Source organism: Hippocampus bargibanti, linkage group LG14 (assembly GCF_051943395.1).
Source record: "Hippocampus bargibanti isolate YZ-2025 linkage group LG14, ASM5194339v1, whole genome shotgun sequence".
Lineage (NCBI taxonomy): Eukaryota > Metazoa > Chordata > Actinopteri > Syngnathiformes > Syngnathidae > Hippocampus > Hippocampus bargibanti.
In genome coordinates this window covers 20,306,081-20,323,327 of record NC_142747.1, presented here as the reverse complement: position 1 = coordinate 20,323,327, position 17,247 = coordinate 20,306,081, and the positions used below count along the sequence as shown (strand labels likewise).

Sequence of the window (17,247 nt, the reverse complement as noted above, 5' to 3'; positions counted from 1 at the left end):
TCCAGGTTGTTCTTATAGAACGGCAAGCAGTGCGTGTAAAGTATGTCCTGCTAACAAGGTGCGTCAAGAGGAAGTTCCAAAAAAGACAAAATGGCGAAATGTGTGTGAATATTGAAAAGTGGAGAAAGGGTTGGAGGCCGGAGAAGATTCGCTTGGAAGCAGTGCGGTGGACAAAGTGAGGCGAGACAAGAAGTGACTTGGCTAATTACAACTTCGACAAGTAGACACCCACATCGAACAAACGCCTACTTACGTCATTCCTCCCCCTTTCCCCCCCCCCTCTCTCTCTCTCTCAATTTCTCTCTCTCTCTCTCTCTCTCTCCCCTGTTATATTAATTTTTGTCCATATTACAGACGAACCAATATTTTTTTTAAAGTTAATAATGACCTCGTTGAAACTCGTTCTAAACAGTACATAGTAGTTTCATGTGATATTTTATCATTTCAAGCCACTTTTGCGAATTAAATGCACATTCATTTCACTGTGTACAAATGGTTAGACATGAAATCTATTATTATTATTATTATTAAACAAAGCAAGGAATGAGGTCAAAGTGATACGCATGCAATTGAAAAGTTTTGTTTATTATTATTCTTATTCTTTTTTTTACTATAAAGCTGCTCATTGGATTGACTGACGGGGAAGCAAAAAAAAAAAAAACAATGGAAGATGGCTATTGCGTTATTAAGATGTAAATATTGATAATATTGTCTTGATATGATTTCTGGGTGGAAATAAATGGGTGACTACAGCTGAGTGTGCAGGTCGGATTAAAAAGGCAGCACAAAGGAGCGCTTGTTCTGCAATTAAATCCTCTTTGGAAACACAACAGGCACCCACACGACATTTATCTAATAATCATAATAATAATAATAATAATAATAATAATAATAATAATAATAATAATAAAACAATTGCAATAATAATAATAGTAATAATCTTGATCATCATCATTATAATTGATAACAACAATTGTGATAATAATAATTATAATAATAATATCAATAATAATAAAAAAACAATTGCAATCATAATAATAAACGATTGTGATACTAATAATCATGATCAGCATCATTATAATTGATAAAAATTGTATTGATGATAATAATAATAATAATAATAATAATAATAATAATAATAAACAATTGTGATACTAATACTAATAATAATCATGATCATCATCATTAAAATTGATAAGAACAATTGATGATGATAATAATTATAAAAATAATATCCATTATAATCAAAACAATTACAATCATAATAATCAACGATTGTGATACTAATAATCATGATCAGCATCATTATAATTGATAAGAACAATTGTGATGATGATAATAATAATAATATCAATAATAATAAAAACTATTGCAATCATAATAATAAAAGATTGTGAAACTAATAATTAGCATCATTATAATTAATAACAACAACTGGAATAATGAGTAATACTACTACTACTACTACTACTACTAATAATAATAAGAAGAATAAGAATAAGAAGAAGAAGAAGAAGAAGAAGAAGAAGAAGAAGAAGAAGAAACAATTGTGATACTAACAATAATAATAGTCATTGTCATCCTCATTAATCAATCAATTGATAAAAGCAATTGTGATAGTAACAATAATAACAACAATAATATAATAATAATATTAACAACACATAATAATCGGCATTTAATAAAGCTCCGAAAAATATTTGCTCCATATCACCCTAACGCAGATTCTAAGCCGACCGCAATTTCAAACAAAAACGACAATCTTCCATCTTTTTCTCGCCTTTTTTTGAAAAGATTGTTTTCACATCGTTGTTTGATTGGTGCTGTCTTGCGTATAAGCGCTATGAAAAACGTGCTTTTTTTCGTCGCCAAAGTGGATTTGTTTCAAAACTGTCAGTGATGTCAATTTATGACCATAACAACAACAATAAAAATAATAATAATAGTAATAATTTCATTTGTAAACGCCTTTCTAAACTGTTGTAAAGGACGATTTACAGTTCGATTTCACTCAACCCGGAAGTAACTCAAATGAAAACGATTTTTTTTTGTTCTTTTATTGTTATGCTTTCCACCTTTGATTTGTCACTGGCCGTTTCGTCCGAGACAATTTAACAAGATTGAAATCCGATTCTCTTTGCTTGTTAATCGAATCGGCTTTCTTAGTTTAAAGTTTAAAATCCACACAGGCACACACACACACACACACACACACACACACACACACACACACACACACACACACACACACACACACACGCGCGCGTTCACATCGACATGAAAATCGCCACGAAGCTTCGGCCCACAAAGTGCTTTATGGAGCCGTGTCGAGCCAAAACGCGGAGATAGAAAGAGAAGCGGGCCTCATTTTCACCAGCGTCTTTTTCCATCCTTCCATTTTTCCAAATCTTCATTTACTCCAGAAAGGTGAGTGTGTTTGGTCAAGGCCTGTCACTACGTCACCGTCACCACACGCGCGTGTGTGTGAAAGCAGTTTGCGCGTGAGCATGTGTACAGTGATACCTTGGCTTACGAACTCAATTGGTTACCAGACACAGTGTATAAGGCGAAAAGTGTGTATACCAAAAATGAATTTCCCATAGGCAACCATTAAAATGAGAATAATCCGTTCTCAGGTTCCCATAAAACATAATTTTCTACTTTCTAAGCCTTAAAACTACACAAAATATACCTTATTTTATGTATAATAAATGTGCTATGACATCATAATTAAAGAAATAAACTGTACTGCATAATAAAGTCATTTTATTAACCTTTGCGATGGCCGTTGATGGAATGGAGTGGCCGGTTTCATCAGCATGAACACTTGATAAGGAACGTAGCCTTCTTGTAGGTGCTTTCTCTGCCATCATTTTACCTTGTTCCTCATCAATTGTGTTCTGTTTAGCTGGGTTGAGAGCTTTTTGCATCAAGTGTACAGATGGCTTGTGCGGGTTACTTGTGGAGCCTGATTGATGGGATATTTTAACCTTGCAGTCTGCTTTTGAACTATCAAAGTAGAAACGAGTCGAAATGTTACTGTTTTCAATCCATTTTCTCACTCTCTCTCTGTCGTCTGCCTGTCTCTTTGATATTTCAACCACCTCCCCTCACGGCTACATTCTTGACCAATCACCTGGCTTTAACTGACGACTGGGGGCGGGGAATAGAGGACCAAAACAAGCCGGCTGCCATTTTCTTTTAGAAAGGGGGGGTGGGGGGTTGCAAGTCATTTAGCCTCCGAGTCTCTATTCAACATTTTAAATGGATTTCGATTTACGATCATTTTGATTTACGACCGTTTGCTCGGAATGGAACTCGGTCGTAAGTCGGATGTTACGTGTATTGTATTATATTGTATTTCTAATCACATGGCTAAGTATGTTGTTTTTATTTGGTTGCAATTTGCTTTGTTCAGTGTGTGATTTTGTCTCGAGATTGGACCGCACTAGGACCCGGAGCGCAAACAAATTAAGGGCACCCACCACATAAGAGGCTTAGTGCATCTAATCTATACTTATACACACACACACACACACACACACACACACACACACACACACACACACACACACACACACACACACACACACACACACACACATACAGACACGCACATACAAAAAGTATTTCATAAACATCCCATTTTCCAACAAGCACGCATCCACGTCCTCAGAGGCAAAACCAAGCAGGCCATTGTATTTTCATTTACTTTTCATTTTCTCCAAACTTTATTATTATTATTGTTATTATTATTCTCCCCCGGTTGAGCTGATTGTCCCCTTTTCCACGTTGTTGCAGAACATTTGCCCATATGGTCTCCTATTTCTCTCATGTAATTTTATGAACTCATATACGGCCAGATGATGGGCAAATAAATGTGTCCACTCCAGTGCCAGGGTTTTGGTCATTAATAATAATAATAATATATTTCATTTATAAGCACCTTTCAAAACTCTCAAGGTCACTTTACATCGTCACTCAAATTCCAGGACCCACAGAATATTGAGTTTTAGGAGTATATAAACCTTCAATGCAGTGTTATGAACTTTAAATTTTCTTTCATCTAGAAAAAAAGTTAATTCCTAAATTATATGGGTCGGAGTTGTATGAGATTGAAATGGGGACGGATGTACAAAATACAATCGATACATATTGATTTATATAGCGCTTTAAAAAAACAGCTGAACCTGGAAAAAAGCGCTAACATGGAAGGAAGGGAAATGCTGCCCCCTTGTAACATCCGACTTACGACCGGCTTGACTTATGACCATCTGTACTTACGACCACGACCTCAAGACCCTATTTTTAAAATTTTTATTCTACGCCTGGCACCGCAAAGCGCTAGCAGGCCGGAAAAGCATACGACAATTTTGGTTAGCCAGCTAGCATCTCACACTCGCACAGCAATCGACTGCGTGATGGAACCGGGGGGGGGGAAGTTTGTGTGTCATTTAGCCTCTAAGTCTCTATCCAACATTTTGAATGGATTTCGACTTACAACCATTTTGACTTACGACCATTTGGTCGGAACGGAACTCGGTTGTAAATTGGATGTTACCTGTTTAATCTGGCTACCTAAAAATAAATAAATAAGTAGCTAAATAAACAAATATGTAATAATTAAATAGATAAGTACATAAATACATGAACAAATGAGCAAATGTGTAATAAATGAGTACATAAAGTAATGAAATGAAGAAATAAATACAATAAATAAATACATACAAAAGTAGCTAAATAAATTAGCTAAATAAACAAACATATGGAATAAATAAGTAAATACATACATACATCAACAAATATGTAATACATAAGTAGATAAAATAAATAAGTAGCTAAATAAATAAACAAATAAATATGTAATAAATAAATAAATACATAAAATACATACATAAATAAATACACAAATAAATACATAAATACACAAATAAATAAATACACAAATAAATAAATACATATGTACGCACGCACGCACACACACACATGGACGTCAAGTCATGATATTGCAACTTATCTGATGACATACATAACGCCATTTGAAAGTGACGTGAAGCCAAAAAACACAAAGCGCCGCATCAAGATGATGCCACTCAAACACAAACTTTTCCTCGCTGTGACCTTTGACATCGTGATGATCGATACGCACGCTTTCAACGCCATATTTGTATGGCTGTGTATGCATGGTGTGATTATAGTAAGTGTGTGTGTGTGTGAGTGAGAGAGAGAGAGAGAGAGAGAGAGAGAGAGAGAAAGAGAGAGAGTCTCACACACTCACACACCCAAGCACAGAGTTCAGCCGATTTATCATAATATGCTTTATCTGAAAAGTAAGTATCTTACCTCGGGATAAAGGGAGGAAAGAGAGGTTTGTGGCCAGATTGACAGAGGAAGGGTGGATGCCGAGAATGGAGGACTGGCTGAACATGCGGGGACACAAAAGCGGGGACGTCCACTTTTTTCGGGGGGGGACTGGATTGATAAACTTCTGAGAAGGTAAACATTCTGTGATCGTGACCTGTGGAAGTGCTGGTAGGGCGTCGAGGGGCGATATGGGGTGAGACATGGTGTGTAACTGAGACACATGGACAGTGTAGGAAGGACAGGATGGATCAAACATGGCTGGAATAAGAGAAAGGGATGTGGAAGGGGGCTTGTGGGAGGGGCCTCAGCCGAGTTTGCTGTAGCGTAAGAAGGAGCGACATTGAAACACTTTGACGTCGTGTATTTTGCTATTTTATCTGCTAGCTCAAAGTTTTTTGTTATGGTTTGTTTTATTTTGAAATCACTAAACGATCACTTTTCATCACAGGGAAGAGTAGTTCTCCCATTACAATTCTTAGAGTGGTCCATCGATGAAAAGGTTTCTTTAGCCGTAATCTGTACTTTTTTGAAGGTGTCCGACGTTTCGCTCCTCATCCGAAGAGCTTCGTCAGAGAATTAAAGTAGTGCTGGTAACTCTATATATCCTTAATGGACAAGGGTGGCAGTGCCAGACCGCTGCTAATCTGATAAGACCTTAGAGCGGGGACTTTTATCAGTGGTGGGATATCAAGGCCTGCAAAGGCCTTCTCTGCTGGGCTAAAAATATCTGAATCACAGATTCATGTGAATTATATTTTGTCCATGAATTCTTATGAAATAATAAGTTTCCTTTCGTTGCTTTTCCGCTGTTAGGCTGCTTCCAGGTTTGTTTTTCTTATTTAAGCATTTAACCAATCACATTTCAGCCATCATTTATTACCAGGGTTAGAAATCGACCTGGACGCCTTCACAATCAGTTCTGAAGGCCCTGGAGCATCAAATAAGTGTCGACGAAACTGCTGCTTTAACCAGTCAGAGTTCGAGTTAGCAACCCAGGGCCTGCGGAAGGCGCTAGCAACGTCAGAGTGGCTATGATATGATTGGCTAACCACATGATCGGCTAGTCACAAGCCATAGTATCACTAGCTGATAGTGATAAGCGCATACTGGCGAGAGCTAGCACACTGTATCTGTAAGGTTGATTTAATAGCGGTTTTGTCAACCCAAAATGGCTGAAGGAGAAGAAGAAATGGACGTGGTTGCAGATATACTGTTAAAACCATTTTCAAGACAAACCTTTTTGATTATGATGATTATTATTTTGCTTATGATTATTATTAATTTATTCATGAATTAATTTAATTGCTTTTGCAATTCATGCTGATCACAACCTTTAGAGAGTTACAGCGGATTTTTTTTGTCGCTATCCTGTCTGACATGCTTGTTGACAACTAGCGTGAGCGTAGCCTTTTGATCGATTTCACACAGACCCCCCAACAACCCCCTTTGCACCCCCCCCCTTGTCTGCATGTGCGTGTCTTGCTGCCTGCTGGGGGGGGGGTAGACAGACCTCTAATCCACTGCAGACAGCAGCAGGTGGGGACAGTGTCTATTTGTTTGTGTGTGTGAGAACATCATTTGCACCCCCCCCGACCAGTCTACGGCTTTAGCTAGCAACACCTGTTCATGTCTTCATACTGATACACAGACGATATATGAAGTACCATGGAGCATGTCTTTCATGTACATATACAAATAAAAAAAATATAAAAAAAACATCACCAAAGATGAGGTACACATGCATGTCATTCGCTGGCTAAAAGCTAGCGAATCTTCTTCTTTTCCCTTCAAGGGGTCGCCACAGCAAATCAATGTCCTCCATCTTTTGAGGTTTGATCCGCATGTTTGTTTTGGCCAAGCTTTTACGTCGGATGCCCTTCCTTGACACAAATAGGTATATTTTGTGTATTGTGTATTTTTTTTAAACCTCTTCTATTGCCCGAGACCGTTGCTAGCTATTCGCTAGCTATCTATTTGCTATCCATTTACTATTTTAAGCTATCTATTAGCTGTGTTTTGCGTGGCATTTGTAGCTCTGCCTCCTAGCGGCCAGCGCCGGTACTTTTTTTGGGCCTTCCGTGACGACTTTAGCTGGATCATAACATAGCAGCATGGCAGCCATTAGAAATACACACGCACACACACACTGGCATGTGTCATGACTGTATTTAACGACTGGTGTGTCTGCAATATAAAATATGCAAATATATATCTGGGTGCATTGAGTTGAAGTGTGTGTAGCACAGCGCCTTGCAGCATCGTGTACTTCCACCTACACCCCCCCCCCCCCCCCATCATCCCATATGGCAGTCGGCATCGGTAGTAATCATGGAAGTGGAGCAACAGGCCTTGAGCTTCACTAATCCCAAGCCTCACTCCGACACGTGCCACACTGATGCATAGAACCAAACGACACACACACACACACACACACACACACACACACACACACACACACACACACACACACACACACACACACACACACACACAATACAAAATGAACAATGCTCATTTTACTTGAACGACTATGACATGTCTAAAAGGGCCGGTGAACTCGGCGCTAATAGCCGCAGGATTAGTGATGCCACACACTTGGTGATTTACAGCCATATTAAATACGAATGTAAATTATATATGTATATGTAAATATATACCGTATTTTCTGGTGTATAAGGTGCACCCAAAAGCCTTCATTTTCTTCAAAAGATGAACCTTATAATGTGGTGTGCCTTATATATGGAAAATTTGTCTATATTACTATATTATAGTTGGAAAACTTTTGTCATTCATTGAATGTACGCCTTATACTCCGGTGCAACTTATACAGTATATATAGAATATATATATATATATATATATATATATATATATATATATATATATATATATATATATATATATATATATATATATATATACAGTATACACACACACACATACATGTACACACACATACACACACACACATACATCCACACACATATACACACATTTACACACACATGTATACACAAACACACACATTAACACACACATATACATATACATATACATATACATACATATATATACATTTATAATAATACATTTAATTTATAAGCACCTTTCAAAACTCTCAAGGACACTTTACATCTAAATGTATAAGCAAGTATTTTTCAGGAAAGAAAACCCACCTTGCGCACCAACATCACTCCTCGTCACACATACACAAACACGCAGCGAGTGCGACACGGAGGCCACGTCGCCTCACAAAACCCTTTAACTGTGACGCAAACTGAGACAAGGCAACAATGGCTCTCTTATTGTTAATTGGCCGTTTAATCCCAAAGAATGCGTCTGATTAGTACCCGCCGCTGGCCCGCTGGCTCGCTCAATACTCACAATTATTTGACAATGGCCGGGCTGTAAAAGAGATCAGGGCACCGGGCGCTCACACATGCCGCTGCATACGCCACACACGTCAAGGTACCAAAAAAAACACACAAAGAAAGATGCAGCCAAAGTCCGGGATATATTTGGACACAATTGTCTTATAAACTTGATTTATTTAGCGCAATAAAAATTTGATTTCAACCCATACCGGCAGTAAAAAATATATACCTCATTAGCATAACTAAACCTATGTTGCATAAGAAGTCGGTGGTAAGAACGATCCAAATTGAACCTCACCCCACCATGGCGATTTAGTGAAGGGTTTTGCCGCTTCTTTTACTCCTCTTTCAAACCATCTATTTTCATTCGCTAATATTTTAACCTCATTGTCGTCAAATGAGTGGTTGCTAGCTTTTGAGTGCATATGTACTGCAGATTGAGGACAGTAGGGACATATTTAGGGCCAAAACCACCAGCAAAAGATTTTAGTTCGCTGACGAAGCCTCTTGGATAAGAAGCCAAACGTCCGACATCTTCAAAGAAGTACAGATGACAGCTGAAGAAACCTTCTCATTGATATTATTGTTATTATTATTATTGATTATTATTATAATTAAACAAAAATGGGTTCATGTGCAATAATAATAATAATAATAATAATAATAATAATAATAATAATAATACATTTCAGTCATAAGTGCATTTCAATCAGCTGTTTTATAAAACAGCAAAATCCTTCACTAAATCGCCATGGTGGGGTGAGGTTGAATTTGGATGGTTCGTACAACAGACTTCCTAGGCAACGTAGGCTTAGTTATGCTGATGAGGTGATAGCAGAGCAAATGGGGCAATCAGGCCAGTCGTAGACCTCATACTCAGGCAGGACAATAGAAGTAAACAGTGTAGCCGCAGGGAGTAGTCCTCTGCTCCCCCCAACCTGAGAGCAGGGACCAATCATAGCAGACTCTGGCACCGCCACATCTGGACGGTAGGGATATATATAGGGCCAAAACTACCAGCAATATTTTAGTTTGCTGACGAAGCCTCTTGGATAAGAAACGAAACGTCCGACACCTTCAACAAAGTACAGATGCCGGCTGAAGAAACCTTCTCATCGATGGACCACTCCCGTACGACTGAGAGCTTACTCAGACGGATAGCAATCAAAGTCGTCGTGACACAGAAATAATTTCGCTCAGAGGTGTCAATAGGAGACATATCTTGCGTTTTGTTTTCTTCCTGCATGTGTGTTCCGCATCATTGCTGACACACTGCGGAGGGCAAATCCAGCTTAGTGCGTCTAAAACTGGCTTTCGAAATCTGCCGCGGGGCCCCTAATGCCAGGGCCGCTGTCACCCTCAATCACTCACACACACCTAATCCCCGACGCTGTGACCCGACGCACACACACGTACACACAGGCAGACACCGCCCGGGTGCCAAGTGCACTGGACCTACTGGGCTCGGTAGGCAAGGTCAGTACCAGGCGGTAGCAGGCACGGGGTCAACCTTTCATAAGAAGGGGAAGGAAGCAGGAGAAAATGCGATTGAGGATTGAGATGTTGCATATTAGTTGGTCGTACGTCTGCGTAAGTTCTCAGTCGCACAGGAGTGGTCCATCGATGAAAAGGTTTCTTCAGTCGTCTTCTGTACTTCTTTGAAGGTGTCGGACGTTTTGCTTCTTATCCAAGATGCTTCGTCAGCTAATTAGTCTTTTGCTGGTAGTTTCGGCCCTATATATATATATATCCCCCTTCTGTCCAGACGTGGCGGCGCCAGGCTCCGCTATGATAGGTCCCTGCTCTCAGGTTGGGGGGAGCAGAGGACTACTCCCTGCGGCTACACTGATTACTTCTACTGTCCTGACGGATTACTTCTATTGTCCTGCCTGAGTATGGGCTCTATGACTGTCTTGATTGCCCCATTTGCCCTGGCATCACCTCATTAGCATAACTAAGCCTATGTTGCCTAAGAAGTCTGTTGTACGAACGATCCAAATTGAACCTCAGCCCACCATGGCGATTTAGTGAAGGATTTTGCTATTATATGAAAATAGATGAGGAGGAAAATATGGATATAATACTGAAATAATGATAACCTTGTCTCTCATTTGTGCCCCCCCTGCCCGTCTCAGCACGATGGGGGACAGGGCTTTCAGCTGCTCTGCCCCCAAACTCTGGAACTCACTTCCTCCCAACATTCGTAACATGGATTGTCTTCCCACCTTCAAATCTCATCTCAAAAGCAACCTATTTAGAATCGCATTTTCTGTGTAGCTCTTTCTCTTGTTTCTATTTATAACTGTAGTTTATTTATTGTATTCTATTTGTGATTGTATTTTATTTATTATAGTACCTACGCTTGTCTGTGACTGTAAAGTGTCATTGAGAGCTTTGAAAGGCGCTTAAAATGAAATGTATTATTATTATTATTATTATTATTATTAGGCTTTTTTAACTGAACGTAAAACTGATATACTCACAGAAACCACGACTCCAGACAGTCACATCCAAAACCCAAATACGCGGTCAGCTGGCCGTTTGAGGAACCTTCAGAATCTGTAGAACTGGACACAATGGAAAGCTTGGTTAGACTTTGTGAAATGTATCATTAGCGCCATCTTCTGTTCAACGAAAGAAACGTTGGGGTGACTTTTTAGATCAAGTGTGCCAACATTCCATAATATTGACTCCATTTCCTTCTTTCAAATCCCACATCTTTAAAATTGTATTCATGGTCTAGTTTAATCAGCTGTTTTATTATTTATCATTTTATTTATGGGTGTATTGTTCTGTGTATTGTTCCCTTTTAATTGTAAAGTGTCCTTGGAGGTTCAGAAAGGCGCTTGTAAATTAAATGTATTGATATATTACTATTGACATAATACAGATAGTTCATTTGTAAGGTAAAACAAAAGAAAATGTAAAAAAAAGTACAGTTTATACTAATTGATTGTATAAATAAACAATGGAAGCATTTTTGTGTTTTATTAACTTCTAATTTACAATTTTGTAACGCTCACGTTATTTTAACACGCACCAGAGTCGCGAGTACGAAAATCTCCCGATTTATGATCTCTGAAACTTAACATGTAAGCAAAATAATTTAACAATTATATTTATCGAGAAATATATTGAGGATTTTTACAACTTATGTTGACATATAACCGCATATGTTGCACAACACAACATAATGATGTCTTTTTTTGCCATTACCTGAGTTCAATCTGACAACTGGCAGACGATACAAACACTTTGAAAATGTCATCGTGGAAAAAAAGTCCTCCTCCCATTTCCGTATGAACGTAATACTTTTTTTTCTTCTTACTTGGTCCAGCTCCTCCACTCATTTTTATAAACTATCTTACGTTTAAAAGAAAAAAAACGAGCGAAAATTAGTATGCAACTAACGGCTAGCGCTAGCTTGTTAACTTTGGTTTGAGCACGCACAAACGTAATGAGATGTCAGTTGATTGGTTTTCCGGTGTATCAATCAAGTGAAGGGGGCATAGGATGACGTCTTCCGTATTTCAAAACAACACAACTTTATTGGTCCATTGTTATAAATTTCGGAGGTGGCTAAAGTACCCAATATGAGGTGTATGTCGTAGAATAAATACGTATATTAAAAAAACGTTCTGATAAGAGTAGAAATGCTGACATGGCTTGTTTGTTTAACTGACAATGGAAAAAGAATTTCATGGTCAACATTTAATTTACATTATTCTGTGATTCAGATATTTTTAGGCTAGCAGGGAAGGCCTTGACTTAAAGTGTCCCCAAAACTGCCACAAAATGAGCTCAGAACTGGGGATATTCATAAAGTCCTGCCCCCTTGTTCGTGACGTCACTGCCAGGATATTCCTTCACAAACTGCCTTGTTCCAGAATCAAAACAATGGCTTCAGATTGGGAGAAGATGCTTTCTTGTTACTCATCCAGTTATGAATATGATTCAAATAGTTCTGAAGAGGAAAGCATACATGTTTGCAATCGATTAAAGGAGTCGTCCCATATCAATTCGAGCCGTCAATGACATCTATGTAGCGACCCAGAAAATGCACAAGATGGCGCCAAAGCTCCGTTGGAAATGGGCTGATTTGTTTGCTGGGAATTTGTGTAAACTAGTATCAAATAGTAGTTTTGGTGCAACACACAAGGATTCACCATCGCATTATTTATGTGTTTTCCTTCTAATTTCGCCATCAACACGTGAAGTTTTCAGACCAAACAAAGTACCGCAAAATGCATTGTGTGTCGCTTTCTCGGTCAGGGGCGTTCCCTCCGTGACGTCACGTGGGGATCGTTTTCTGATTGTGATGAAAAACACTTTTTCTTTGTTTGTCATTCTACCTGTCCAAAGTGCGACAATATATTTGAAGGGTGTAAATTAAAATGGAGGAAATCTTGCGATCTAGCAGGTGGGAGTGAATGGCCAGTGGGAGTGGAGATGACGGACAAGAGCGTGGTCACTTCACTCTAACTGTTCATGGGAAGGTCACAAAAGAAAAGACGCCAAATGTCACGCTGCAGAGTGGGCTTCTGTCTTAGTGATAAGAAACGCCGCCGGATGAATCTAGATGGCTTTGCGGAGTTCTGTGCGTAAGTTTCATGGAGTATGCTTTGTTTTTTTTTAATTGTCATCACAATAGACTATTGTTATTCCCAATTCAAGTCAAATTCTCTTCCCACCTTCAAATCCCATCACAAAAGCCACCGATTTAAAATGACATTTTTGGATTAGCTCTGTCTCTTGTTTCTATTTATAATTGTATTTTATTTATTGTAGTCTATTTGTGATTGTATTTTATTGATTATAGTACCTACGCTTGTCTGTGTATTTTATTTATTATAGTACCTATGCTTGTCTGTGACTGTAAAGTGTCCTTGAGAGCTTTGAAAGGCGCTTAAAATGTAATGTATTATTAATTAATTATTAATTGTGAATTGTAAATTTTTATTTTTTAATTTTTAATTTTAATTTTTTAATTGGTAATTTTTAATTTCTAATTTTTAATTTTTAATTTTTAATTTTCAATTTTTAATTTTTAATTATTATTGTCAATTATCAATTATTATTACTTGTTAATTGTAATTTTTTTATTAATTATTTATTATCAATTATCAATTATCAATTATCAATTATCAATTAACAATTGTCAATTGTCGATTGGTGATTGGTAAATTTTAATTTTAATTTTAATTTTAATTTTTAATTTTTAATTTTTAATTTTTAATTTTAAAATTTTAAAATTTTACAAATTTAAAATTTAAAATTTTATTGTAATTGTTATTGTAATTGTTATTATTATTGTAATTGTTATTGTAATTGTTATTGTTATTGTTATTGTTATCAAATGAATTTATTAAAGGATATAAAGGACTCCATTTTGAGGACTGATGGTTCTTGAAATGACAAAACGATTCTGGACTCGAATTGAAATCAATGCATTTTGTTCATCCAGGGAACGTGGAGTGGAGGTGGTGGAGGTAATTGTTTTTGTGTGATGTATAAATGGCTAGATTCGTCTTTCTCTGCGTGATTTTCAAAACACATGCATCCGACTTGATCTTGGTTTCACTCCCTGGTGTTTTCTACTATCTTTATGACTGCTTTACTTTCCCGTCTATGATAGCTGTCCATGTTAAGTGCTTCAGCGGTTGTTAAAGCGCTATCTAAATCAATATGTATTGTATTGTATTCCCGATTGCATTGGTGTTAAAAGTGTAAAGAGTCCACTTCAGTGTGCACGCATCGCCACAGGGTGTCATATACAGATGTCTGAAACTTTAGTAATCCATGTCACCGCCATCTGCAACCACCTCCCCGTCAGCTTTCGGTGCATTTTCCATGAGAAGGCATCATGGAAAAAAAGGCCTTTTAAAGTACAACCGACACCTCCGGACAAGTTGCGTCCATCATTTGTAAAATCACTTCAAATGACTTCTACTGAGTGCATATTACAAAGATTCCACCGCATAAACTAGCTATATTTTACCTTTTAAGACTCGCACTGAATATTCAGGAAATCATGTTTGTGAGTTGATGACGATGCCCTAAGTGACGTCACGGAGGGAACGCCCCTGACCGAGAAAGCGACACACAATGCATTTTGGGTACTTTGTTTGGTCTGAAAACTTCGTGTTGATGGCGAAATTAGAAGGAAAACACATAAATAATGCCAAGGTGAATTGTTGTGTGTTGCACCAAGACTAGTATTTGATACTAGTTGACACAAATTCCCAGCTGAGAAATCAGCCCATTTCCAATGGAGCTTGGGCGCCATCTTGTGCATTTTCGGGGAGCTACATTGGAGTCCAGATGGCTCGAATTGATACGGAAGGACTTCTTTAATCGATTGAAAACATGTATGCTTTCCTCTTCAGAACTATTTGAATCATCTTCATAACTGGATGAGTAACAAGAAAGTATCTTCTCCCAATCTGAAGCCATTGTTTTGATTCTAGAGCAAGGCAGTTTGTGAAGGAGTAGCCTGTCGTGATGTCACAAACAAGGGGGCGGGACTTTCTGAATCTGCCCAGTTCCGAGCTCATGTTGTGGCAGTTTTTGGACACTTTAAGTCATTTTTATTGGCGTTTTTCATCTCACTAAAAATATTTTAGTGTTTTGGCTATCTTAGATGCTATCAAACGTTTTTCTGATGTCAGTTAGGGAACAGAAAAATGGTGTCGGTTGTCCTTTAATTGTGCTACAAAACTATTAGCTATCAGTGTTTGTGCCGTTTTATTTTTCATTTGATTTAATTAACGTGTGTGTGTGTGCATGTGTGTGTCCACTGTAAGCTTCGAAGACGTCAGATTGAAGATAAAGGATAAATAGACGATAAATGTTTTTCTTTTTCTTCTCCAGATTGATTTTACTCAACCACTCGAGCCTCAAGGACCTTTCGATGTCATCGTTCATAAATTGTCCGATGTCATCGTGGAGGCGGAGCATGACAGACATTCAAAGCAGCTCCTGCTCAACTTCCAGGTGGACCTAAAAAGAACCACATTGGACCACATGATTGGTTGAAATGAATGAAAAAAAAAAAAAACATTTTGCACATTCGACTTACGACCAACTCGACTTACGACCGCCCATACTTACGACCATGACCTCCAGACCCTGTTTTAAAAATTTTAATTCTACGCCTGGCGCCGCAACGCGCTAGCAGGCCGGCAACGTTTGCGAGTCATTTAGCCTCTGAGTCTCTATTCAACATTTTGAATGGATTTCGACTTACGACCGTTTCGACTTACGACCATTTTGGTCAGAACGGAACTCGGTCGCAAGTCGGATGTTACCTGTATATAAAAGTGTTCTCCTGTCTTCTGTTCCAGAACTACGTGTCAGCACACAGCAGGATGGTTCTTCTGGATCCACTGCCTGCCATGACCCAAATTCTAGACCGCTTTACCTCATACCGGATCATGAGCAAGCTGCACAATTCACTCCGAGGTCTTACGTTTCGTAAATCCAAATATTTTAACAGTATCGTAAACATCAGATTGATGTGTTTTTCATCGACAGACTGGCACATTTGCAGTCCTCCATCCCTCGAGGTCCACAGTGCAAGTGATATGCCATCCATTCAACAGAAAGTGATGACTCACAACCTGAGCTTCCCTCTAAGTCAGTTTTCTAAATCGTTCTTAGAATGCTCATTGGTTTTTGTCATGTTTGGGTAAAAGAAACAATAAACAATTGTCACTGACAGGCAGCTGCATGGTAGTACTGACATTCCCCAACTTACGAACAAGATACGTTCCGAACGGTCGTTCGTAAGGTGAATTTGGTCGTAAGTTGCTTCCGTGCTATATTTTGTATGGAATGTACGCTTTTAGGCTAACTAAGTATGTTTAAGGTTTATATAAGTATGTTTAAGTCTTGTATAAGTAAACCTGTACTGGTTTGTACTGAAAAATAAACATTGAATGAAATATATGCTCTCTAAAGATATGTACATGTACAACTGGAGAGAATAGGTTACTACAAAAATGTTCGTATGTACCGTTGTTCGTAACTCGAATGTTTGTAAGTAGGGGAGCGTCTGTAGAAGTTTACGAGAAAAGTGTATGTACCCAAATATTGGGACAGAATAAATCCAATCAAATCATAAATATTTTAGTATTGGAAAAAACAGGATCCCGACATAAAATGGCTGTGGTTGCTGTTCGATATCTGGCCAGATAGATAGCTAATAGTCAGCTAGATAGGGATATATATAGGGGCAAAACCACCAACAAAAGATTTTAGTTCGCTGACGAAGCCTCTTGGATAAGAAGCGAAACGTCCGACACCTTCAAAGAAGTACAGATGACGGCTGAAAAAATATTCTCATCGATATTATTATTATTATTATTATTATTGTCTTAAAATCAACCAACATTTTGCTTTCCGTTGAACAGTTTGTAAAACGAGAGTAGCCCACGGTTCTCTTTCCCATGAGGTAAGTCCAATCTTTTTGGTTTGTACACCTTCTGCATTGCTTGTCAGTCATGATGGC

The 17,247-nt window shown here is 38.2% G+C and overlaps 1 protein-coding gene across 2 annotated transcripts in view; it reads left to right on the top strand.

Annotated features, from left to right (window-relative positions):
* The first annotated feature begins 4,973 nt into the window (after window positions 1-4,973).
* The window catches only part of LOC148888783 (inositol-tetrakisphosphate 1-kinase-like), a 17,462-nt gene continuing 5,188 nt past the window's right edge, over window positions 4,974-17,247 (top strand). Inside the window, exons 1-7 of one of the 2 annotated variants that reach the window (XM_089013088.1) lie at window positions 4,978-5,496; window positions 13,156-13,339; window positions 14,203-14,227; window positions 15,609-15,731; window positions 16,082-16,199; window positions 16,272-16,373; window positions 17,150-17,190. In XM_089013088.1, the coding sequence (XP_088869214.1) occupies window positions 13,227-13,339; window positions 14,203-14,227; window positions 15,609-15,731; window positions 16,082-16,199; window positions 16,272-16,373; window positions 17,150-17,190 (522 nt within the window). In that variant the 5' untranslated portion in view covers window positions 4,978-5,496; window positions 13,156-13,226. Of the gene's footprint in view, window positions 5,497-13,155; window positions 13,340-14,202; window positions 14,228-15,608; window positions 15,732-16,081; window positions 16,374-17,149; window positions 17,191-17,247 lie in introns of both variants that reach the window. The other variant, XM_089013087.1, reaches the window with a different exon arrangement.